General features: G+C 40.9%; 1 protein-coding gene across 2 annotated transcripts; it reads right to left on the bottom strand.

Moving 5' to 3' along the window:
- Positions 1-3700: 3700 nt before the first annotated feature.
- On the bottom strand, positions 3701-25390 carry SP4 (Sp4 transcription factor). 2 transcript variants are annotated; one of them, XM_028749974.2, is made up of 6 exons: positions 24882-25390; positions 24185-24279; positions 22354-23887; positions 9890-10121; positions 9209-9408; positions 3701-7502 (listed from the first exon to the last, which is right to left on the bottom strand). In XM_028749974.2, the coding sequence occupies exons 1-6, from the start codon at positions 24886-24888 to the stop codon at positions 7255-7257; spliced, it is 2316 nt and encodes a 771-aa protein (XP_028605807.2). In that variant the 5' UTR covers positions 24889-25390; the 3' UTR covers positions 3701-7254. The 2 variants fall into 2 exon arrangements, with proteins under 2 accessions (XP_028605807.2, XP_077793126.1); XM_077937000.1 differs by lacking the exon at positions 24882-25390 and adding an exon at positions 24390-24578.
- Between the last annotated feature and the right edge of the window lie 261 nt (positions 25391-25651).

The raw sequence follows: 25651 nt of genomic DNA, 5'->3' as shown, positions 1-25651 counted from the left end.
GGAAGTGCGTCAAAAACTGGCCAGTGGTTTGTTTGTTTGTTTGTTTGTTTCCTTCCCTGTTACTGTTTTTAGACCACTAGTGACTAGGAAGAATATTAAACTAGAACTTTTGCTTTCAAGAGCTGAAGAAAAATGTGCCTCTTGGGCTTGCCGATCAGAAGGTCGGCGGTTCAAATCTGCTTGACTGGATGAGCGCCCATTGCTCTGCCAACCTAGCAGTTCAAAAGCACACCAGTGTAAGTAGATAAATAGGTACTACTGTGGCGGGAAGGTAAACTGCGTTTCCGTGCGCTCTGGCTCCCATCATGGTGTCCCGTTGCGTCAGAAGCGATTTAGTCATGCTGGTCACATGACCCAGAAAGCTGCCTGTGGACAAATGCTGGCTCTCTCATCTTGAAAATGAGATGAGCACCACAACCCCAGTCTCCTTTGACTGGACTTAACCATCCAGGGGTCCTTTGCCTTTTTACCTTTATAATATCAGTAATATTATTACAAAAATCTTCAGGAGCTAGATGTGCTGTGATTCTTGTGTGACATTGTGTCATGGACTGGTTGGGCACAGAGGACTAGTGGGAGGTACCAGCTGGGAGGTACCAAGGGAAGAAGGCTCAGAGCCTAGGGAGTTGTGTTGGGACCATGACCAGTGGTCACAGAGAGAAGACAGGAAGGAGAAGGTGTCAGATCAGGCATAGGCAAACTTGTCCCTCCAGATGTTTTGAGACTACAATTCCCATCATCCCTGACCACTGGTCCTGTTAGCTAGAGATGATGGGAGTTGTAGTCCCAAAACATCTGGAGGGCTGAGTTTGCCTATGCCTGTGTTAGATGCTGAGGAGGTAACAGGGCTAAGTGAGGAAAGGGAGTCTGTGGCAGAGAGAAGTCCAGAAGCAGAGATGGAAGCAGAAGAGGGTGGCCAAGAGGCAGAGATGAGTCAGCTAGTGAAGAGGCATGAGTGCCTCCTCCTGCTGCAACAAAATCTTCACCCCACTTGTCTCCCGGAACAGGAAGAGGCATGAAAAGGGCAGAGGAGAGATTGGCAGCATGCAGACACAGTCTTCGATTGCTTGGGGGGAAAACCTGGAGAGGAGCGAACTTAGGCAGTTGTGGGGAGACAGGGATCTTCAGTCTCAGCAACTGCTTCATGGGGGGCAAGACCTATCGGAGACATAGCTGTCAGCTTACAGATTTGAAAATAAGGGACCAGCAGCCTCAAAAATAAGGGATCAGCAGCCAAAATAAGGGATTTTAGTCAACCAGCAGCCAAATGAAGCCTCAAGCGGTGGTTGCTACAGCACAGCAACCCAGCAAAGGGGATGCAGCAAGGAAAGCCACCATCACCTCTCCACTGGGAAGCGCTGAGCAAAGGCGAGTCCCCAGGCAACACGGCCAATTTGATTGGCACAAAGCATGCAAGCTCCACCCCTGTCGTTCTTAGACTCCTTACTGGGTGAGCAACGCAGCCAAGCAACACAGTTGGAGCCTCCCTCCTCCCTGGCTGGCAGGGAGGGAGGGAGAGGAGCTGCTTCCTTTGAAAACCGGGAAATTTAAGGGACATCATCAATAAGGGACAGCAGCGGGACACGACACTGGGATAAGGGACTTTCCTGCCAAATAAGGGACGGTTGACAGCTATGATTGGAGATGGATTGCTGTGCTCATTAAGCCTGACACTCCTTTGCAGATTGCGTTTTTGCTAATTGTTAACTCTTAACTTGCACAGTGTGATTTACTGCTGGCTCACGCCTGACACACTAGCAAGTTAGTCGTAACTTCATCTCCCTCTAGGAAGGCTTGCCTGTATTTGTCCATTAAGCAGATTGTTAGTGATAAACGGCTTCTGAAACTGAGTGAAGCTTCAAAAGCAGCTTGTGATGTGGAATAGGAGTGAAGTGGATTGTCTGCTGTTTAAAGACAGTCATTTAATTGAGTTATTAGAAGCAGCCTTCATAGATTTTTGAATCCCAGTATTTATTGTTGCTAGTTTTCTTTGGAAAAGAAAACGGGGGCTGTCTTAACAGCCTGGATCCTACATATGTTGCTGTTCTGATTCACTGGGTCAAAAGTGACCCAAAGTGACTTTCCGGTACATTAAAACACATTAGGACAAATACAACCAATAAAAGCCTGAAAATGCTTCTCTAAAATTAAAGATGGGTGTTAACAGATTTCACGATATTAAAAGAGGCCACAAGTTCCTGAAACCCTTCAAATTAAAAGCCAAAAGCCTGGATAAACAGGATAGTATTTGCCTGGCACCTAAAAATAAAGGTGGCAGTGGGAATGTCTTCCTAGGAAGAGAATTCCACAGAGGCACCACTGAAAAGGCCTATTCTCGTATGGCCACCCTTTGTTGCCTGTGGATGGGTCACATGAAGAAGAGCCTCAGCCGCATATGGCTTTATAGGTCCAAACCGGCACTTTGAATTAAGCCTGAAAACTAATTGGTAGCCAGTGCAGTTGTGCCACATTCTGCACCAGCTGCAGTTTCTGAATTGTCTTAAAGGGCAGCACACTGCAGTAATCCAACCTAGAGGTTATCAGGGCAAAGACAAGACAAGTTAGTTGCCTCTGTCCAAAGGGACACAGTTGGAACCACAGTCAAAGCTGCTGGAAGGCACTTGGTGGCACTGTGGCTACTTGAGCCTCAAGCCAACAATAATGGATCTAGAAGTACCCTGAAATTATGACATATCTGCTCCTTCAGAGGGAGTGTAATTCCATCCAGAGCAGGCCACATCACATCCACTCCCTAACAGTACCTCAGTCGTGTCTGGATTAAGCTTGTTTATTGGCTCTCATTCTGACTCTTACTGAGGCAAGACATCAATCTAGCACTTCCTCTGCCACAGCTGCAGATGGGAGATCCATTTGGGAGGCTCATTCTTTACAGATGCAAATACCCTTTTTGTCTAAGACCCAGCCTAGACATAAAACATTTGTCACATTGCTGAGGTTCTAACAGAAGTGTGAGCAAACTTTGCTCTCCCGATGTTGCTAAACTACAACTCTCATCACCCCTGGTTATTGGCCAAGTAAGGTAAAGGTAAAGGGACCCCTGGCCATTAGGTCCAGTCGTAACTGACTGGGGTTGCGGCGCTCATCTCGCTTTATTGGCTGAGGGAGCCGGCATACAGCTTCCGGGTCATGTGGCCAGCATGACTAAGCTGCTTCTGGTAAACCAGAGCAGTGCACGGAAACGCAGTTTACCTTCTACTTGCACTTTGACATGCTTTCGAACTGCTAGTTTGGCAGGAGCAGGGACCGAGCAATAGGAGCTCACCCGGTCGTGGGGATTTGAACCGCCGACCTTCTGATCGGCAAGTCCTAGGCTCTGTGGTTTAACCCACAGCGCCACCCACGTCCCTATTGGCCAAGTAGGCTGGGGCTAATGGGAGTTGTAGTTCAGAAATATATGGTGGGGGGGCACACCTTCTCTCACCCTTTGATGGTTCTTGATTAGGAATGTGTCTTCCTGCTGCTGAACTACATATTAGTTTTATAGCACAATCCTATGCATGTTTATTAGGATATATGCTTACACACTATCTTATTACAATCTTGATGTTTTAAAGGTTGTTTATGTATACACCAGCTTGAATACTGAGTCTGAGTGGAAATAGGACTCAAATATTTTAAATTAGTACACACAATACAAATATTATAAATAAATACAAGTTTTTTTAAAAATAAACATACATTCAAACTCAAGAGAATTTTAATAGGTTACTTGCAAAGTATTATTGCAGGCAACAACGTCTACACAATTTTAGTTTCAAATCCACAAAAACACACAAAATGTATACAAATTAGCATAGTAAAAATTAATGCCTTAGAGGCTTTGCTGGCAGAATTAATTTGCAGATTCTAGAATGGGTGTTTCTTGTCTTCCCCACCCCCTTCCCCCCTCTTTTTCTTACAAAAAAATTTACAAGTGAAATATTACTACAAAACTTTTTATAAGGTTTTCTGCAAAACATTTACAATTTTACCACCAACTATTTTTTTTTCTGTTTCAAAATCTTTATGTAGATTTAACACCCTATGCTGCACATCAATTTTTGCGGGATGACAATTTAGTGACATGCATAAAAAAATCACAAGGCATTAGAAATGGGAGACTTAAATACAAATATTGTTGCAATAAAACAGTTATAAAATTGAAAAATAGGACCCAAACATCATGCTTACCTAAGTTTAACAAATAAACCTTTTCTTCTAAATAACACACTTTTATTACTTCTCTCATGAAACAGTGTGATAAATAATGACTTAACACCAATTTCTAATGTAATCAGGAAACACATACACAACCCTATCCCAAGAAAGCATTTTGAAAAGAAAAGAAAAAACCTATTCCAACACTGGAGTTCTACCATGATAGTTACACTTTGCACTGATAAGTACGATAAAACAAAACCTTGTAATTGTGGCAAAGGGAATGAACAGTGAAGTGGCATTAAATAAGCTACTACTGCACATCTGTGCCCTATTACATACAAGTTACATCCCACTGAGTCAAATAAAGGACATTGAAATTTACGATCCTTCTAAGACTGAAAAGTGGACTCAGAATGGTATGCAGAACAGATTATTAAAACCTTTCCAATTCCAGGAATAGTAAGTGCACCTGCTAACACAGATTAATCTATATTAAGATTCTGTGATGCCAACCAGATTTTGATACACTTGTAATAGGGATTTGCTGCAGATTAAAAAATAATTTCCATTTCCTATCTGAATACATAAAATATGCAAAAAAGAATATTTACCAGCTGTGCAGAGCACTCATACCTTCTGTTTACAAAATAAAATACTAAGTTAAACATGATTCTTTAAGAACATTTTATTTGCTTTACTTCTATAGCACTGATTGTGAAGCCTAATGATAAAATATGTGTTTGATGCTTCATCTGATCTGCAAAAATAATAATTAGCATTACTTAATGGTCATCTGTATTAAATGTATCATCAAATTGAGTCTGAGGTTTTAAAGCCAGATAAAATCAGCTTGAAAATATTTTAAATAAAATATACAAAATAATATATAAAAACCCAACTAAAATGGAAATACTTATTAAATGCCTACAAAAGGTTTAAGAAACTTTCACTTATAACCACAGTGTAGAAATGTGTAAAATTGTTTTCTTTACTATGTATGCAAGTGGAAAGTATAAAAGACTTTCAGCTTCTATTTCACTACACTGGGCATCCCTAAGTGTACATAGTACAAAATGGTAGATCTTTGTCTTTAAAAATGCATGCAATGCCACAAAACTGATAGTTTATATAAGGTTAAAAACATAAATCATAATTTTTAAAGGATACACATTAATTTCTTGCACTGTACTTGCAAGTTCCATCATCGAAATATTTTGGTGTAAAAACATAAAAACCAGAAAGTCATGTGATCTTTACCAAACGGTGGATTTGCAAAATATAATATTTATGTCTATGGGAAATGTTTTAAATTCCAAAATATATTTGGCCATATTTCTGTTGTATACTCAAATTTGCACAGATGCCTCAATCTAAAAAAGCAGAGCTACACACAAAAACAACAATTTGCATGTGTAGACGATATGGATGCAGCTGTTTATCTGGAAGTGCATCCCTATCCCTGCATTGTGAGCCTCATCTGGAATATGCATCTTTGTCCAGGGCGACTAGTAGTCAGTGACTACAGCTGAATCTGTGACAAAAAACAAACTGGTGCTTTTTGAACTGTAATGGCTTAACAAAATGCATACTGAGGAAGTAATAGCTTACCTCTACCAATATACAGCAGTCATATTTTTAAAATATGTTTTCTTTCTGAAGAATTAAAATTATTGATCCAACAAAAATATTTAAATAATTTTATTTGCTAGCCTATCTACTGGGGTGTGTGTGTAAGATTTTGATGGGATAAAAAAAACCCCGAAAGAAAAAGAAACAACAAAACCAAAACAAAACAACACTTGCAACTACCTCTATGCTTCCAAAGTGACTTATGGCTTGAGCCTCTCAAATAGCAGCCCCCAATGCCATATAGCAAGCCACTTTTGATACCAAGGGGATTTTCAAAAGGAATTTCTGATAAGGCACAAGGGCCTGCAGTTCAAATAACCTTACTGAGTGTGCCTTTGGACAAGCCAAAAGTAGCTTTTTGGATCCTGGACAGTAGTTTTTTGAAATGAAAGAAACAGAACAGGTTAATTTAGATTCATATTTTTGGTTGAAAGTATTCATCCATTTCTTTGGCTGTTATGTCAAAGTCTAAAGAACTCAGTATGATAACCACAGTATTTGCTACTGACAAAAGGTTGACATTGGTGCATGAGGTCTACTACAATATCCTATATCCCACCATTTCCAAGTATTCTAATAAAAATTAAATATTTAAATTACATTTTTTATAAATGAAGTTAACCAAGGCTTAGCAATGGATCACCCATGTCTTGAAATGGGATGTGTTAAAAGTATAGGACTTATCACATAGGTTCCTATATTTAACTTTTACATAGAAATTAATTAAAATCTTATGTCAATATATTTCTAAGATTCAATATTTGCTACAGTGTACACTGGCTCTATAGATCTCTTTATCTCTCCTAGAGAATAATTTGTGTTTACTGATTGTCATTATACACACTACTATAATGTAGTGGCCAAAATTATCTGAGGTGCACCTCAGAACCATTTAACATGCTGCCATCTGAATTATTTTTTAAAAATGACCAAAGATGGCCAGGTTTACTATATGTTTCACAAACCAAAAAGAAACAAAAAGTTTTCATCTTTACTAGATTATGCGTTTTTGTTGTGCCGTTTGAAGAAAGAAAGTTCCTGTGAAAATTCCAGAGACATTCATGTGAAAACAACCCTAACCAACAGACAACCTGTTGTATATTTGTACTGTTTGTTGTTACAACAAACATTTACACAGAATGTGAAGAGAAGGAAAATCCAATTAAAATCATTTTCGTGATATAGCTACATAAATTAGTACAGTGTGGAAGCAATCTTTTCTTCATCTGCTGTATCCATAATTTATCTATGACAATTGGCCCTGTATTTATTTTTGATTATTATTTTTTTTATCTTGTTATACAAAGTACACTTCCTGTGCTAGTCCTCCAACTTGGAATACTTACAGAAATCAAGACTGACTACATGATTTCCTGTTCTGTAATACACTTTTACCAGCCCACTTTCGTATCTTGAAAGGTATGTAAACTTAAGTGCAACTCTAGGCATTTGAATAATGTTCCTTCAGAATTCTTCCATGTTTGTTGAAACAGTAGGGGTTGCTGGGTTTGAATCTTGAGAAATGGCTGCAACTGTGACAATCCTCGGAGATCCGAGCACCTCAGTAACTGAAGGGTCCAATTCACCTGAGGTAACAATAGTGAGGGCTGTTCCCCCACCTTTCTTGTTCTGGTGTGTTTTGACATGCTTGGAGAGATGGTCACTTCGCATAAATCTTTTAGAACACTCTGGGCATTCAAATCTCTTCTCACCTATTGTGGAAAAAACAAAACAAGAGTTGTTCAGTAATTAATTTTTCTATTATGGGACAATTATCTGGCTACAATCAGCAGTATAGCTACAGTAATTTCAACTTGTTATGTCGTCTTAATTTTGTCTTTTAAAAAGTATTATTTTGAAGACCAGAAGCATGAATTTATGGGACCACACAGCGAAACAACTAGTGTACATGCATGTGTACCCATACATGAATTTACCGTATTTTTTGTTCTATAAGACTCACTTTTTCCCTCCTAAAAAGTAAGGGGAAATGTGTGTGCATCTTATGGAGTGAATGCAGGCTGCGCAGCTATCCCAGAAGCCAGAACAGCAAGAGGGATCGCTGCACAGCGAAAGCAGCGATCCCTCTTGTTGTTCTGGCTTCTGAGATTCAGAATATTTTTTTCTTGTTTTCCTCCTCCAAAAACTGGGTGCGTCTTATAGAGTGAAAAATACGGTAGTTTAAAGTGCTAGTACTATCTGCAGCAACTGCTACTTTTATGAGCTTCCTGGAAGATTTAGGACGTTTTTCTTTCACCATATGGAAATCAATTAAAAACCTTTATACGTGACTTTTCTCACAGTAAAAATGTGTACTGATATATGCAAGTATTGTGAACAGATTCAAGTAACCCTTTTTTACATGATGTTTCCATTGGTCTACAAAGACATGAATGTGAAAATATGCAATTCTTAAGAAAACTTCAAGAGACCATCAGAGTGCCTAACATGGTAAATGTTGTCCATATCAATTACAGTGGACCCTCGGGTTACCTTCCCTTCGGGTAAAGTAACTTTTGGGTTGCGAACGCAGCAAACCCGGAAGTGGGTTTGCGTGCGTGCGCAGAAGCATTCCTCCAGTTACAGAATTTTCAGGATATGGCTGGGCCTCCGGATCCCTTTCGTAACTGGAGGTACCACTGTACTGTCAAATGAGCTTCCTGGATCCAGGGTATGGTCGACATATCCTTGCAGGAGGCAGTGGTCCCAGCTGTCTCGGGGAGTAGTAAACGGAATCTATTATCTCACCCATTATCTAACCAACTGATCACTGTGCTCTGTAGAAGAAAGTCTCCTGTAGGTGTAATCTCACTGGACATAAGCTGGTGGGAGAGAACTGTTAACAGCCTCCAGGCAACAGTGTCACTGTCGCTTACCAGGGAGGATGAGACGGCAGGGAGGCTGGAGCCATGTGAATTCATCTGCAGAATCAATCTGCCTCTCCCATGGCATGCTGCCTCAATCTTGCTGCTGCCTTGCCCCTCCTGTTCGTCCTAGTAAGTGGCATTGAGGTTCAAAAAAGGGCAGCCAAAATGATCAAGGGGATGAAGTGTTTCAGAGTTTGGGACTTTAGCAGCGTTTGAGACTTTTTAGTTTAGAGGACAGGTGTGTAAAAAGTGACAAGGTAGAAGTTTATAAAATTCTGTGTGGCACAGAAAAGTGGATAGAGAAAAGTTTTTCTACCTCTCTCATAACTTGTGGGATGAAGCTGAATGTTGGAAGATTCAGGACAGATAAATTTTGGAAGATGAAGGAAAGATAAAAGAAAGCATTCTTACCCATGCAAGGTTCTGATTAGGAGAAACACTTTTAAGTTCTATAGTCATTTAAAAATGAGAGCGCATATACCTGTAGCACAATAAGTATATTATAAAATATAAAATACACTTTAAAACATTTGTACAAATTATTCACTGACCTGTATGGGTTCGCCTATGTCTCTGCAGTTCATCACTCCTTGTAAATCTTTTCCCACAGAAGATCCAATTGCATACAAATGGCCTTTCTCCAGTATGCCAGCGAAGGTGTGCCCGGAGATGAGATGTTTTCCCATAAACCTTTCCGCAACCTTCAATATGGCAGATATGTTGCTTCTTTTTTCCTGGTTCATTACTGCTTCTACCAAGCACAAAACACTAATGGTGAACCAAAGTACAATTTTGTAAAACACATTAAGAAAAACAATTTGATCTAACTACTCCTGAAAAACCCCACCCTGAACGCTATCGGATTGCAACAGCCCAGTCACAAACACCTGCTTTCGGGGGAAGGTGACTTGAGACGGTCATGGCAGGTCAGTTGCAAACATTATTGAATGAAACAAATTATCCTGGCCCGTTTCAACAGGAACAGTCGAGTAGACTGGCTAAGATGTATAAAGCAGAATCAGATTTGTGTTGGAAATGGAGGGAACTTTTTTCATATGTTGTGGGCATGTAAAAAGGTTAAAGATCATTGGGAAATGATTTTTAATGAGATAGAAAAAAATGTTTTAAACAGCAGTCTACTCAGTGTTCAAAGCAGGAACAGAAATGCAAGAGCAAAAGGATCACCGTTGGCCCTGAAATGCTTGGCACTTTACAGCTATTATGGGAATTACCTTCCTTCTCCTTCTCTGCAATTAGGGCATGAACAAGCAACTCTTCTTAACCTTTTGCCAGGTTGCACGTCTTGATCAGAAGCTTGCTGGGCTTCATGCAACTGCACCTGAATTATCTGATCGGGACTAACAGCACCAATGGCTGCATTTGTGATGCCTCCTACTGCTACAGTGACAGGAGTTGGTGTAGCTTGCTGTACTTTTACGCCTCCATCCTGTCCTTGTTGTTGACCTGTAAAATAAGAACACAGTGACTTCTTTAGTTAATCACAGTAAAATCACAACATGGTTTCAATGTCATATTCATTCCAATGTAAGATGGAGAAAAGTCAATTAAATTTATTTATATGCATAATACTTTAGGACTGGAAGAATTGTCTCTCCCAAAAAGTAATAAACCCAACACCTTTTTAATATAAAAGGAAACAGTTGGGCTTGCAAATTATGTTATACTAATTGCAAACGCAAAGGGAGAACTCATGATTACAAAATTGCTGAATTCCTTATCCAGGGTGGCACTTTGCCAGAATGGCTGCAGCTAGTTACCAATTTGGGCAGTGAATCCATTGTTGGAAGTCACTACTGTAAAAGTTGGTACTAGTACAGTACAGCAGTGTTAGAAACTGAGATATGAAAGCTAGGAGCGAAATGGCACCTTAAACCTAGGTTATGGGCACAATGGAATGTCTAGGCACACTTTTTTATAACAAGAATACAAAGCTGAAAATGAATGAACTGCAGCTAAAATATTATGTTCATTTTTCACATGGTCTTCTAGTCCTTCCCCTGCCCATCCCCCTAATATTATTAAGAGGGTCTCTTTTCCAGTCTTCAGACAGTAGCTGGAAGTGGGGAGGCAGAAAAAAAGTCCTCCTTTCCTTCCACTCTGCAGTTTTAATCTGAAATCTTAAGCGCAGTTCTGCGCCCAGAGCTCAGAAACTGCTCACACTAATGAAATTCCCTGTCGCAAAATGTGCCTAGAACAATGATAGTTTCGAACACTGTAATACAGTGTAAAAATAAATGAAATTGTGGGCATAAAAACTGTTGCATTTGCCTATACCAGCTGCTCTTCAACTGGTCTCTGTAAATTTAATAATGTTGTTAAGTCACCTTAAAAGCTGTAGATAATACAAGATACACAGTTTTAATAACATAGTAATTTAATAATAATATGGGAATACACAGTTTTAATAACATAGTAATTTAATAATAATATGGGACTCCTCATTTCCAAGGCCAGCCATCAGAACTTTCTGAAAGATTCAAGATCTCTTGGAGTGCACCAAATTTTCTCCCTTCCAGAAAAGCTTTTTTGGGCTGACATTTTCATCAAGGCACCACCAGTTCAGACCACATAAGCAAACAATGTGTGCCACTTTACAATTGCTTACATTGAATTGCATTTGCCATTTTTATCCCTGTTCCCCTCCTTTACATAGTTCATTTGGGAGTGTTTCACAATCCCTTTTGTTCTTACCATCCTGAACAATTGGGTGTCATCAGCAAACTTGGCTAGCTCACTGCTCATCCCTCCAGGACACTTATGAACAGAAATACAATCTGCAGTATGGAAACGAGTGGGACCAGCTTCAAATTTCAATGTTGAATACAAGGCTCATGTGCTGCAGCAGTTTTAGAGTTTAGTGAATACTTCCAATAAAGGAAGTCATTTGATTGGCTTGTGAACATCTAAAAGTTCATTTCTGGGCACAATTAAAAGTGCTGCTTATGACTACCAAAGCCTTGCATGGCTTGAGGATAAGATCATACAAAGGACTATCTTCTCCTACACTGATTGGTTGAATTTATATCCCACTCTTTCTCCCAAAGGAGCTCAGGGCTCCTAAACAAATTGGCTCCCGAATGATCAAAACCCAGAAGTTAGTGTTCCGGTTTTCTAACGATTTTCGGAAGCCGAACATCTGCTGCAGCTTACAATTCACTGCAGGATGCTCCTGCAGCCAATTGGAAGCCACCCTTTGGTTTTTGAATGCACTCCCGTAACGCATTCTGTTCAAAAACCAAGGTACGACTGTACTGCTAAAGTCACTGCTCTCCAATATAACTCATTTTCCTTTGATCTTCCTAATGGAACTGTGTTTTAATTTCACAAGCAAGACGCAAGTAAAACCCATTACAGTGGTACCTCGGGTTAAGTACTTAATTCATTCCAGAGGTCCATACTTAACCTGAAATTGTTCTTAACCAGAAGCACCACTTTAGCTAATGGGGCTCCTGCTGCTGCCACACTGCCAGAGCACGATTTCTGTTGTCATCCTGAAGCAAAGTTCTTAACCTGAAGCACTATTTCTGGGTTAGCTGAGTCTGTAACCTGAAGTGTATGTAACCTGAAGCGTATGTAACCTGAGGTACCACTGTACTAAAATGTATTAATAAATGATCTGGATAAACAGGTGGGAAATGGTACAGCCAACTATGCAGGTATCATCATTATTATTATTTATTGAATTCATATACAGTGGTACCTCTAGTTACGAACTTAATTCGTTCTGGAGGTCTGTTCTTAACCTGAAACTGTTCTTAACTAGAGGCGTGCTTTCGCTAATGGGGCCTCTTGCTGCCGCTACACCGCCAGCACACAATTTCCGTTCTCATCCTGGGGCAAAGTTCTCAACTCGAGGTAACTCTTCAAGGTTAGCAGAGTTTGTAACCTGAAGCATTTGTAACCTGAGGCGTTTGTAACTCAAGGTACCACTGTACCACCCTATACCCGGAGGTCTCAGGTAAAACTAAAGCATTCAAGATGATTAAATCCAGAGCAGGCTGCAACAGAACTCCAGAAGAATCTCTCCAAACTTGGTGACTGATCATCAGAATGCCATGCGAAAATCAACATTAATGGATACTTTGAAGAAAAGAGTCACTAAGGTTGGTTGTAGTCAATACAGAATATGCCTGCACAACATAAGGCATGCTTCACTGAATATGGCCCATGAGCCACGTATTGTGAATTAACAGGTGCTTGTCAGCTCCGCCTAATTTTTCAGACTCAAGACTGGCAACATATGGGGAGGGGGGACTTTTATCGGCACTACTGGTGGGCTGGTTCAGTTTAGTCAATCACAGGTAGGTTTGGCAGAGAATTATGTTGAAAAGACAGCAAAAGAGAATAGACCTAAAGTGAGGGCACTGTTCCAAAAGCCTGTATTACCTCTTGCTGTGAAAGGAAAGGTACAATTATTCTTATTCTGGAAAAAAGGCTCATTTTTTGTCATCACCAGTGCTCTGTTTGAAGTAAGAAAGACTCATCATTCTAGTTTCTTTTTTTATATTTCTAGTGAGCAAGACTGACTGAGAAGTATTTTTCTTGGAAGACAAGGCAGGGGAGTCCTCAAATAATTTATGAAACAGTCCTTGGTTTAAAATGGATCATCTAGAGATTACTTCACTCTCAGGTGAGTATTTATGATCCTTTAAGACCATGGCACGCTCCAAGAAATATGTCCTGGGCACAAAGCTTACTATGGGATTACATGAAAGATATATGGTTTGATGGTGAAGATCAATTTAGAAAGCTGGAGCAAATTTTGCAACTGCAAACCAGGCTAGAATCAGAAGGCTTCAATTTGGACTGAACAGACAAGAGAGAATCCTTTCACCCTCATTTTAAAAAGTTGTGAAAAACCTATTTTCTCAATCTGCCTGATCCCTGATCACTTGAAATTAATTACTATTTTAGTGGAATTTATGTTGAAGGAAATGTGTTTAAGATAACAAGATTACTCTTGTAGCTGGGTCAATCCTTTCCTCAAAACAAACCATATAGATGGATGCTAACTTCTACTGTGAATAAGTCACACAGGGCTGGCAGACCTAACTAAGAAGCTTTGAAAGCTGAACATACTCAGTATCAGATTGAATACACAGCATTGTCTATTCAAAAATCATGGTCAACAGATGTTGGACATGGTGGAAGGCTTTTCTATTGGACTGGATTTAGATGGCTATAGCTATGTCACTAAGCATGTGTTTTGAAGCATATATTTTGAATTCAAACAACTGATTTATTTCTAAACTAATGTTGCCTACCCTGAGTTCTTATAAAAGCACAAGTTTAAATACAGTAGTACTAAATCTTCTATTCACTTTATTACCCAATATATAAGATACTCCCCAAACTCAGTTGTCTATCTATTTTGGTTTCCTTTTTTTAAAAAAACCAAACACAACACCATATTATATCTGGCCCTACCTTTTGAAATTGAAACCCACACCATTTTCAAGATGATCAGCAATCAAATAGCACATTACAACACGCCAGCAGAATGACATATATACATTTACCATACAAATTACATAATTTACAAAAAGCCGAACAGAAAAGCAGAAGACCCAATTTTTACAAACCCACCCACTATTTCCCCTGGCTTATTTCAGGCCTTTATATCTCTGAACCTAACTGCCACATTTTCCACCCTGTGAGTAACACCTACAAAAACTCCAGTGCAAATGTAGAGGTCCATGTTTTTCTGTAAGTGGCAATGTGGTTCTAAACAACTTGAATGACCAATAAAATGTATTGAATTAGTCTGCAGACCATATCAAAAAAGAAAAGAAAACACATTTAAACTCCACATGAAAGCTTAAATCTCTAAAAGCTTATATGAAATGATATGTATTTGCTTTTACTAAAAAGTTAACATTAATAAATTTAAAAATAGGGGAGATATAAGTCAGAATGATACATTTAAGAATTAAAATCACCACCACAATTGTCTAAAATAGTTACAAAATGCTTTTCTGAGACTGAAGACCTTAACTACAAAAAAGAAAAAAATACCACCTTCCAAGTCATATATTGATTAGTTCTTTGAAATAGAAAATTTAGGTTTCTATCACTCTCCAGTATTTCATTTTCTTTAGTAAGGGCTTCAACTAGTTCGTTCTTTCTTTAATAGGATTTATATACTGTACAACTTAATCATCTAACCCTCTGAACAGTGTACATAAAATAGACATTAAAATTTGCAATAAAATCAGATGTTAAAAAGTTAACCTTATAAATAAATAAAAGGAGTTTTAAAAATTACATTATAAAATAAAATTACATCTTAAGAAACACGTCAAATTTATCTAACTTGATAGTATAGGCTTGCTTAAACAAAACAGTTTTTAGCAGGCGCTTGCCTAGTGTCCATGACAGTAGATGCTACCACACTGAAGGACTGATTCCTTGGAAATATGGAAAGAACATTATGTGGCACTTGCAAATCAAAGGAATTGAGTGGGCATATATAATGTAAGGTGATCCTTCAGCCCCGTCAGATGGGCAGGGTACAAATAAAATAAAAGTCATAGTAAATATTGTTAATATCATTATTAAAGTGCACTGGCTCCAAGCTTACATTACATTTAGCTAACATGAAAGAATATGGGTGATGGGTGCTGCCCACAGATGCACACTCTGCCACCAAATCTCTGATTGGTTCCATCTGTTCAGAACAGGATTGACTAAAAACTTTCCAGCGTTCCATTTTCATGGGAAATGACAAGTATTGTTCATATTGATGCTGACATTTTGCACATGAAATACAATACTTGGAGAGTAAAGAGAAGCCAGGTCAATTTTTGCTCTTGCATTCGATACTCTTGAGGATGTTTCTGTTTTCATTTCCAAGTGAATTCAGTGCCTGCACTGATAATTTATACTGAAACCAGAAACCACCTAGAGCTAGTGCCATCTGTTCCACAAGGCAGATCTTGAGATTCCCCTAAGACAGGCATAAACTGTAAGAGCAACTGATTCTGTTAAGACATTCATTCTGTACAGAAGAATGTTTGGAAGGAGTGAAGGGGCACTGACTGGCCCCACTACCAGCCTACTTTTGAAATCGCATATGCACAGGTGCCTAGGCACATTCACCCTTATGGGTGTGGCCTCTATTTATAACATAACTCTACCCCCTGCCCACTCCTGGTAACCTTGCTTGCCTAGCTGAAAACACGCTGCAACAAAGCCCAGCTTGCTAGGACGGAGACAAGGAAGATTTGGGCAGCTGTGGCTCTTTCTGAAGACTGGGCCCCTCAGTATTCAGTGTGGCAGGCCACCCTTTTCCAGACAACCCTGAAAAGATGATACTAAAAGTGATGGCAGAACCTCCTTTTTGAGTTTGTTGATCTGGTGCTTTTTCAAAGCTAGGGTCTTATGTAACAGTTGGGTGTTTATTACCTGTTTCTGGGGACAGTAGCAGGGAGAGAAGGAAGTTATGATGCTTCACAGTGAGCACCTGCTGTTGTGGGATCTTGCCCGCCCCCCATAGGAGAGAGGAAGGTGACAAGTATTATATGGCAAGTCTTTTCCCCCCCTCCAGGCTCTGGTTATTATAACACTCAGCTGATAAGTATTTTGTCTACTGACTAGTTAACTACAGTGGGAGAGAGAAGTGGTTTCTGGCCCAGGGTAAAAGCCTGTTGGTGTAACTTGTCCACAGCCCCACACCCTGAGTGAGACAGGAGGGTTATACACACTTGGTGTGAGATAAGAGGTGCCTTGATTGCTGATTTTTCTGTTTCTTTGCCACAGGGTTAACTGGCATTCCTAACGCATATACAGTGTGATGTATGGGTGTATCTTGATTTTGCTTTTTTATATTGTTTTGATGATAGATTTATTATACTTTTAGTGCTTATTTTGTATTAATATGCTGTTCACCACTTTGCAGCCTTTGGGTCAAAAAGTGGGATAAATTAACCGTAATTGTCTCTAGGTAAAGATGTGATCAGAACCCTATGCAAGTTGCCTTCTGTACAGACAACTTGGAACACATGAGGAAATGTGTGAAAGTGGGGCCAGGCCACAGTCCCAACCTTCTAATACATGTCACTCATACATTTTTGAGTTAGCCTTGTGTGTTAGTGCAGTCCTTTACTCTGTCAATATTAAGGGACTGTGATGCATTACAAGACTTGGTGAAAAGTGTATCCCCCTAAAGTCAAAATGTATACCAGATATGGCACCAAGGTAAGCACCTTTCTCCAAGGAAAGTGTAATTAAACTGGTAATTGAACTGTTCAGCTCATCTGGCATTTCAGTGTTCTAACACAGCACCAGTACTGTTGAGACAATTTATTATCCTACTGCTGAGACTCAAGAGACCATGTCTCATCTGTAAAAGCTGCTCTCATGCTACAGTTGAAGATTTATAACCTGACAATACCAAGTCTACCCATCCCTTGACTCAGCCTGGTTGGATACAAACTATTTGGAATTCTTTTACAGAGGCTCAAAGCTCTGAAATGAAAAGCCTTTTTGATGAAACATTGGGAAAAGAATAAAATCTAATTGGCCAAGGAGCACTTGGAGCCGTAACGTTTTTCCAACTGCAAGCTAAAATGTCTGATTTAAAGAATTTGAGCTGTGATCCGAAGTATAAATACAATATTGAAAACCAGCAGTAGCAAGTCCAGTTCTAATGTACAACCCAACTGTGCACATACCTTCAGTGAAAGCAACAGGGTTTTTTCAATGAGCTAGGTAACTGCTTGGATAATAAATAGTAGCAAGGGATTGCCTTTAAACCCTGTGTTATTAAACACAGTAGACAGTCTGTTTTAGAAGTGCCTCAGTGATATGAGCTTTATTTATGAGCTCAATGTTTCCCAAAGATTGTAAGTTTAACCTGTAGTAGCTGAACTTTAGTGCTAGCTGTATCTTTGACACAGGAGAGCAAACCTGCTATTTCTGCTATGGTCTGCCACAGCTACTATTTTTGGAAGGGGAAAAAAGAAGGGGAGAAATTTGAAGTCAATCATTTGTGCCGTACAAAGCTAATGAATTTTTAGTGAGGATAATAGCATGGCAAATAAACTATGGCTTACTGAGACCACATAAAAAAGCAGTCTTGCACAGAATAATTTCCAACTTGGTTTTTCACTGTAACATCACACTGAGCTAAGCCAAGGTTTGACAGCATGTCATCTGAACTGGAACTCATGGTTAAGCTAACCATGAGCTGTAATCAAGGTGTGGTAACAACTCGTGGTGAGGAGAGAGCAAAACCACTCATTCCAGCATGGATGACATGCTAAGCCAAACCTTGGTTTACTGCAGCAGTAAAAAAAGACCAGGGAGGAGCTAAGTGGCAACATGCTCCTCTCCAGGAGCCCATACAGTCTTGGTAAACCATAGTTTGGCTTACAATATATGCGAACCAGCTCAGGGTCAATGGAGCTCACATGAAATAATTAGGTTGTATAGTCTGGGGCTCTAAATTGAGACAGATAAGATTTTTAATGGCTTAAATTTTTAAGTTAAATTTTAAGTGCTTTTCACTATTCCAAGGCTCCTTGTTTTCCACGTTTCTTACAGAAGAATAGCTATATGGTAACTCTTCTTCTCAGTACCTAGGCAGCAAGATAGTCATCCAACTCAGACAAGAGTATAGGTTACAGAAGGCAAGCAACCAGACAAAAAGAAAGTATCTATACAAACATTAACATATAACAGCGAAACAGTCCTGTCTTAATCTATATAGAAAGAACAAGCTCCTTAACAGACTTAAAGTTTAAATTAGATCAACAATAGTAGTAGAGCTACTATGTACTCTATTTATGAATCATCATAAGTAAGCTGATGCCCAGTTATATCAGTGAAAATGAACCTTTCAGGGCTGAAATACTAAGCACAAAGTAGAAAACCTTGTTAAACATACACATATAGACCTAGTGATATTTGTAATAAAAGGTGGTGATTAAAACTTAGATATTTGCCTGCATCAGTAATTGCTTTAATTTTCTGAAGTTCCACACTTAAAGCACAAGAAATGTATATGGGGAAAGGGGACTTAAAATTGGGTAAACAGATAATAGCTAAACAAAGGTCATTTTCTGAAATAGAACGCCTGTTCCAAACATGCTAAACATGCTAATTCTCTTTTAGTTTCAAATAATTTCCAGTTGAAGACTTGCACTTCATGAGATGATTCTGGATCACTTTCACCAACTAATTTAAGTGGCTTGACTCACTACTGAATTAACCATAATTAGTCCTTCTATTAGAATATGTAATATCACATTGCAATTTGAACAGAGGACTTAAACACAAAATAAATAAAAGCTTAAGTGAGTAGAAAGTGGGAAACCCCATGAGGGGTCAGCTAGTCTTGAGTGTCGTCTACACATACGAATGATGAGGTAGCAGAATTACAAGGAGTAAAAGTTGACTGTCGCTTCAGATCCTGTTGGATGATACCAGGTTTTGTTAGTGCTGCCATATGCAAATAGAAAGCTAGCGTGTTAGGGAGAAAAGTTCTAATCCAGCCTTCTTGCTGTTGCGCTAGTTTTCTATTTGCATAGAGGTTGGGGGGGGTTGGGGGGTTGGTAAAGCTATTATGGTAATTTTAACAAAAGTTATCCACTTGCACAATCCTTCCTAGCACCTCATTCTGTCAATGTGTAGCCGGGACTTGAAACTATCTAGTGCTTGTCCTGTAGGAATGAATTTGAAAGATGGGACTATGTATTATGGCCACCAGCCATGTGTGTTGGCTGGTGGCCATAATATATAAGGAATCCTTATTCATAAAGTTGCTTACTCCTCACCATTAATAAATATAATGTACACTACTGAAGAGTAATAAATGGAGTCCTTAAGAGATTAGTATCTACTGCCACCTTGCTACTTCCTATGTTATCTAGGCAAGATGGAAATGCTGTAACACAATAATGGTCATTATGTCCAAAAAAGAGGCTGCTTACTAGAGGTCTTCTATGTGCAAGAGACACTTTCAAACCCACTCTAAAAACAGGATGCTGGACTAAATGGGCCACTGAACTGATCCTGCAGGCTCTTCTTATGTTTATTCTACAGATGGGCATCTCTTACTAAACCAATAACACTGGTCCCACCATGGTTTAAAAATGAAGTATGTGAGAGACAAAGGTTGTTACTTCTGACTAAATCTACATGGTTTTAGCAAGGGAGTAAAAGGGGGGGAGGGGGAGAGAAGTAGTGGAAAGTTATTGCTGACACTAAAGGAACTGGCAGCCATCACCAATATGTGTACTGAAAGAGGCCTGGTACGCTGAAGCTACACACCAGGAGTCCCAACATGGCACACCAGGATGCAATTTACAGCTTATGTCTACAAATGAACTTATATGGAACCAAGTTTGTAATGTTTTATTGAAGTTCTGCGGGGAGGAAACAGCTGTTTATACAGTCTCTGTACAACTTATCTACAATTCTCTCTTCATACATCAAGACAGTTACTTTTCACTTACTGTTATGGTGCACAGTTATGCCAAAGCAAAAGCCCTGGAAACAGCAGAGCCAGGTTTGTGATTAAAAATAAAATATTAAGTATTATATAATGCACACCATACATATTCAGCAAGGCGTCAAATCCATACAACCAATAAATTAAGGTGAGAGCAAGAGATCAGTTTTCAAAGATTCTCCAGCTTGTGGGGAAAGCTAGACATGACAGAATCAGAATATGGGTTGCTGCCACATTCCTATAAAACAGGGATGAGGTTATTCAGTGATGCTGTTGAAAAGCATAGGAAGGGGAAAGGGGATCCTTTTAAAGAAATCTATCCCCAAAACTTTCCCTCCCTATTACATTCCTGCCCATCAGAAGACAAACATCTCGGAGGGAGGTTCAGTGAGAAATAAAAGTAAACAATTCAGTATCTACTACCACTTATTGGTCTTCCCTTTATAAAATTCAGCAGGACATGACAACTACATCCTGTCAGAACGCAACATATACTTAAGTCTCCAGGACATATATCAGAATTGAGCCTGACCTCCAGATGAAAACTCGAGTTACATGGAAAATGCTAGAACATAGATTGGGACGATTGAAACACAATGGTAAGCCATGGCATGAGCTTTGGGCTTACGCACTACCTCCTTCCCTTGCCTCTCCCTCATGGCACTTAGAAACTTCCAAATTGTAACCTGACTAATTATGCCAAAATGACCAGCTATAATTGCCAATAAACCACAAATGGTTTTTTTTGTTTTTGTTTTTACTGCATGCAAGGGAAGGGAAAGGCAAGGAGGGAAGAAGCTTTATATCTGAATATCCTTAAAGTGAAACAAGTTTTGAGGTTTATTTCGTATCACACACTTGAAGAGAAATGCTACTTTTAAGCAATTCTTTAAGTATTCCTTTATTCAAGGTGGGGGGGAGAATAACTGGTTTTGAGAAACACTGGTACCTCTCTGTGATTTACATGGCATGTAAATGCCAACCCTCCATACACGTTATACCTACTTGTTTTCCAAGTTGGAAATGGGGCCAAACCATTATTCAATATGTTAAGTGTTCCATTTCTACAAACAATACCTTACTTTTACAGTGGTACCTCGGGTTAAGTACTTAATTCGTTCCGGAGGTCCGTTCTTAACCTGAAACTGTTCTTAACCTGAAGCATCACTTTAGCTAATGGGGCCTCCCGCTGCTGCCGTGCTGCCAGAGCACGATTTCTGTTCTCATCCTGAAACAAAGTTCTTAACCTGAAGAACAATTTCTGGGTTAGCGGAGTGTGTAACCTGAAGCGTATGTAACCCGAGGTACCACTGTAATTCATTTCATTCACTAGTAGAATTATTATTTGCCATAGCTATTTTCTTGCATTAGGAACAATTAACTAATTCTACGAAGTTTCAGACACTACAATCCTACATACAAGTTGTATCGTATGCAATTCCAACTGATTTTGACAGGGCATTAACTTGCACACGTGTTTCTACATCTTACAACATAATTTATATTTCTGTTTTGCTGGTTTAAAAAAAGATCTGCAACTTTTCCTCGGAGAATCAAATAAGCAGTCAGTTTGCATAGTGAATTCCAGGCTCCTGAACAGAATCAGAACAACATTAGATGAACACACACATTGTACATATTACGGTAATTCAGGTAATAATATTCAATTATTCTTTAGTTGCAGGATGTAGCCACATTCCAACTTAGGCATTGTAATCAAGACTTTTAAGTAGTGATTTATGACTTAAACCATGTACACATTTATTCATCCATTCACAAGAGACAGCTAAAATAATGAGAATAATTAGAGCTGCCAACCACAACTGTTGGTGAAAGACAAAAGTTGAGCACAAGCCAATGTAACTTTTAGTACTGCAATCTGTAAGCTGTTTCTTATACTGTATAGCTGAAACTCAAGGTGCCACTTGTGTTCTCCACACACATACTAGGACTTTTTACACTGGGACACTGGGGCTTCCCCATTTCCAACCCAGGCTCTTGCATCACCCAAAAACACATTCTTGATGGTCCAGGGACCCTCTGTTTCAGCAGTCAATTTAGTGCAAGCAAAAAGGAGTCAGTATTTTGTAGGCATTGTTAATGTTGAGCATATATAATCTACTATTTTGCTATTGAGACTTAAAAGCAGAAATGCCCATATCATAGTAAAATATTATCATTACACCAATACCATCACTAAAGGATATTCTTAACAGCACTTACCAGCAACACTTGTAATGGTGACTGGAACTCCTTGCACTTGAACACCTGCAGCACCCAAGTTGGCTACACTTACTGTTTGAAGATTAGGCACTGAAGCAATCTGGGCAGCATTTAGCGTTATTGGTGTACCAGCAACAGCTACTGGTGCAATTTGAGCTATAGTACCACCACTTGAAGATACAGGGGTAATGGTTAGTTGCTGGGGCAATCCAGCATTTTGTACTTGAAGATTTGAAAGGCTTTGAAGATTTTGGACCTGTACTGTGTGCCAGCTGATCTGTCCTGATGGGGTTAAAGTTGGTGCTCTTATGAGAACTTGAGTTGGACTCACTGCTTGTAACTGAACATTTTGCAAAGGCTGCTGCTGAATTGTCTGAATAGTTTGTCCCGACTGGAGCTGAAAAGACTGTGGAGAAATAGCCTGAATGATCTGCTGCTGTGGCTGCTGGATCTGGATCTGCTGCAGAATAGGCTGGCCTACTATTTGCACCTGCTGCAGTGAGTTTGTCTGATCCTGCACATTTTGCAATCCATTAGACTGACTAGAGTTCTGAGTCTCTGTTTCTGATGTGGCTGTTTGAGGTTCTTCAGTACTAGACTCAGAACTTGTTGCTGTGTTTGCATACCGGCCTGTTTCTGCTGTACTTACTAAAGTTTCACTGCTTGTAAGCGAAGTGGAGGCAGTAGTTGTGCAAGTGGAAGAAGGAGAATCTGGCATAGTACTAACAGCAGTGGTTGTGACAGGTGTGGACAGTAGCTGATTTCCATTGGAAACTCCACTATCACTGGACTGTGTAACCTGTCCAGTACTACCACTAGCAGCAACATTTATTACAGGTAATGCTAGAGTCACTCCCCCAATGTTTATAGGCAATGAAGTTACAACTTGTGCCTGAGTGCCGGCAATAGGCAGCTGCAATGGAATAGAAACACCAGGCCTAATCTGGACTGGCACTGTTTGATTCGCCAAGTTCTGAGCAATAATATTCCCAGAAGCTGTCCTATTTGTAGCTGTAAGAATAGCTTGATTATTTCCTGCAGGGATGAGCTGGATTTGACCCTGTAAATCTTGCAGAGTTGTAGTAGTAGCAGGATTGATCTGAATTTGTTGACCTTCTGTCGTTTGAATCTGTGGAATCACTTGGTACTGAACAGTACCTCCAGGATTCTGTACTTGTATGACTTGAAACTGTCCTGGAGTTGCCGCAGAAGAATTGCTTGTCTTCGTCTTTGAAGGGGATGCATTTCCGTTGTTACTACTGGAGGGACTTGCTGCACTAGAAGCAACAGAAGGTGCCTGTTGGATGTTGTTCTCTTTTGAAGTAGGAGGAGCAGCAGCAGCCGCAACAAGCTGCCAAGCATTTCCAGCAAGCTGAGTCGTTACTAATTCTAACTGTTGTGGCTGATTTTGAAGTTGCACCAAACCTTGGCTTGGATCTATAATAAGCTGCTGTCCAGTTGCTTGATTCTCACCAGGAGTCCCTATTTTGCTGCAAGTTGCTGCCAGCAGAGCCAGAGGAGAAGGCTGAGAATCCTAACAGAGACATAGTGTATTAGGAGATAAATAGTACTTGCAAACTAAAAAGCAGTATCCTGAGTATTAAAGAATGCTAGAAAACATGACAACTGAACAAATGGCAATGAATAGCTTATCCAGCCAAAGGTTTCATAGCCCCCCACAAACATCTGTAGTAAATACAAGAAAACTTGCCCCTTCCCCAAACATGTCTAGGCCATAAAGACTTGTACCCATCCTATAAGCCACAAGGCAGTATCCCTTGAAATGAACTGAAAGTAATTAAGCCTTGCTTCGTTTCCCTCTATGTTTTACCTGAGAGGCTCCAGTTTTGCTTTTCTTATTGTTGTTGTTTTCAGCCTCAGGAGATTTCTCTCCCTCCGAGGGCATAGCTTCCTCCTTCTTTTGATCTACCAAAAGACAAAACAAACACACAACCTATTAGACATAGCTGTTCACTTTGAATCTGCAACCAGGAGCAAATCTGTCAGGACATTCTCGCCAGCCCTCCATTCTTAACTCAGTCCATATTATTACTATTGCAGAAAAGGGAGTCCTAAAAAATAAAAATAAAATAAAACGTGGTTTGGGAAACCCGGCCCACGGGGGGCTGGCGTGCGAACATCCAGAAAAAAAGGGGAGGCTTGATTGGTTTCTTGCTCTCGGAGACTGTAAGGCGGGCCGGGTGGGGGGGGGTGGTGGTGGCGGAAAACCACCCACAGCCCTCCTCCTCCTCCTGCCCCTAAAGCATCTACGGCTACTGAGTGGCCCAGGATGCTTTAGGGGCAGGAGGAGGGAGGCGCAAGGGAGGGGAAAATGGGAGGAAACAGAAACGAAGGAGGGATGGATGTGCACGGGGAGGGAGGGCCGGGAAGGAAAGGGGGGATGGAAGAAGGAGGGGCAGAGGGAGGGATAGACCGGGGGAGACAGAGGGACCCAGAGGGGACGGGGAAGCGGGAAGGCGCGCGGGGGCGGCGGCGGGGAAGGGAAGGGGCGGAGGGGGGCTACGTACCGCTCATCCCGCATTAACGCCCGCTGAGGCGCGGCTCGAGGAGGAGGAGGGGAGGGACGGAGGGCGGGGTGCTGGGGGTGTAGCGGCGGCGAGAAGGCCGGTCGCTGCCGGAGCTGGGAGGAGCAGGCGGGCCTATTTTTCCACGAATGGCCGCCGCTGGGCTGTGGCGTAGGTGCCCGTCTCTCCTCCCGCCGTCGCCGCCTGGCCTCAGCGCCAGCGCCTGATTGACAACTGGGAGCTGGAAGAGGGAGGGGGCGAGAGGAGAGAGAGGGCGCCGGGGGTGGAGAAGGAGGAGGAGGAGGAGGGGCGGAGCCCGGCGAGGCCTAGGCTGACACCCACTGAGGAAGGAACCCAAAGCAGGCTTAAGCCTCTGAGAGAGCAGGGCGGCCGGCCTGGCGGAAAGGGAGGCGGGGAAAGGGGAGGAGCCAGGGCGGCGTGAGAGCCGCACGAGCCAGGCCCTCGCCTTGAAATAGGCCGGCCGGCCTATACAGAAGAACTCGCGGCGGTGCGAGGAGGGGGCGGGTGGGCGTGGCTAGAGGGCGTATTGGGTGAGGGGAAGGAGCGGGGCTATTAACCGCCGTTGTGAGGTGGCGGGGGGATTTCGGGGGGGATTTGCGCGCGCGAAAGGGGAAAGGGAGGCGGGATCAAGGGCGGGGCGAAGCCGAAAGGTTTCTGTTCTCCATCCGCCCCTCTGCTAGCCGCTGCCGGCGCTCACAGCCGCCGAAGCCGTTGATTGACAAGTCCAGGAGAGCCAGGCGACGAATGAAAAG

The sequence above is a fragment of the Podarcis muralis genome, chromosome 12 (genome assembly GCF_964188315.1).
Source record: "Podarcis muralis chromosome 12, rPodMur119.hap1.1, whole genome shotgun sequence".
Classification (NCBI taxonomy): domain Eukaryota; kingdom Metazoa; phylum Chordata; class Lepidosauria; order Squamata; family Lacertidae; genus Podarcis; species Podarcis muralis.
This window is presented reverse-complemented; position numbering and strand designations above follow the sequence as displayed.

Bases quoted from the DNA above. Each gene is read 5' to 3' on its own strand.
- SP4 (XM_028749974.2), bottom strand. The intron at 23,888-24,184 runs GTAAAACATAGA...TGTCTCTGTTAG, and splicing joins GCAAAACTGGAGCCTCTCAG to GATTCTCAGCCTTCTCCTCT. The intron at 7,503-9,208 runs GTCAGTGAATAA...TTTCCACAATAG, and splicing joins ACATAGGCGAACCCATACAG to GTGAGAAGAGATTTGAATGC.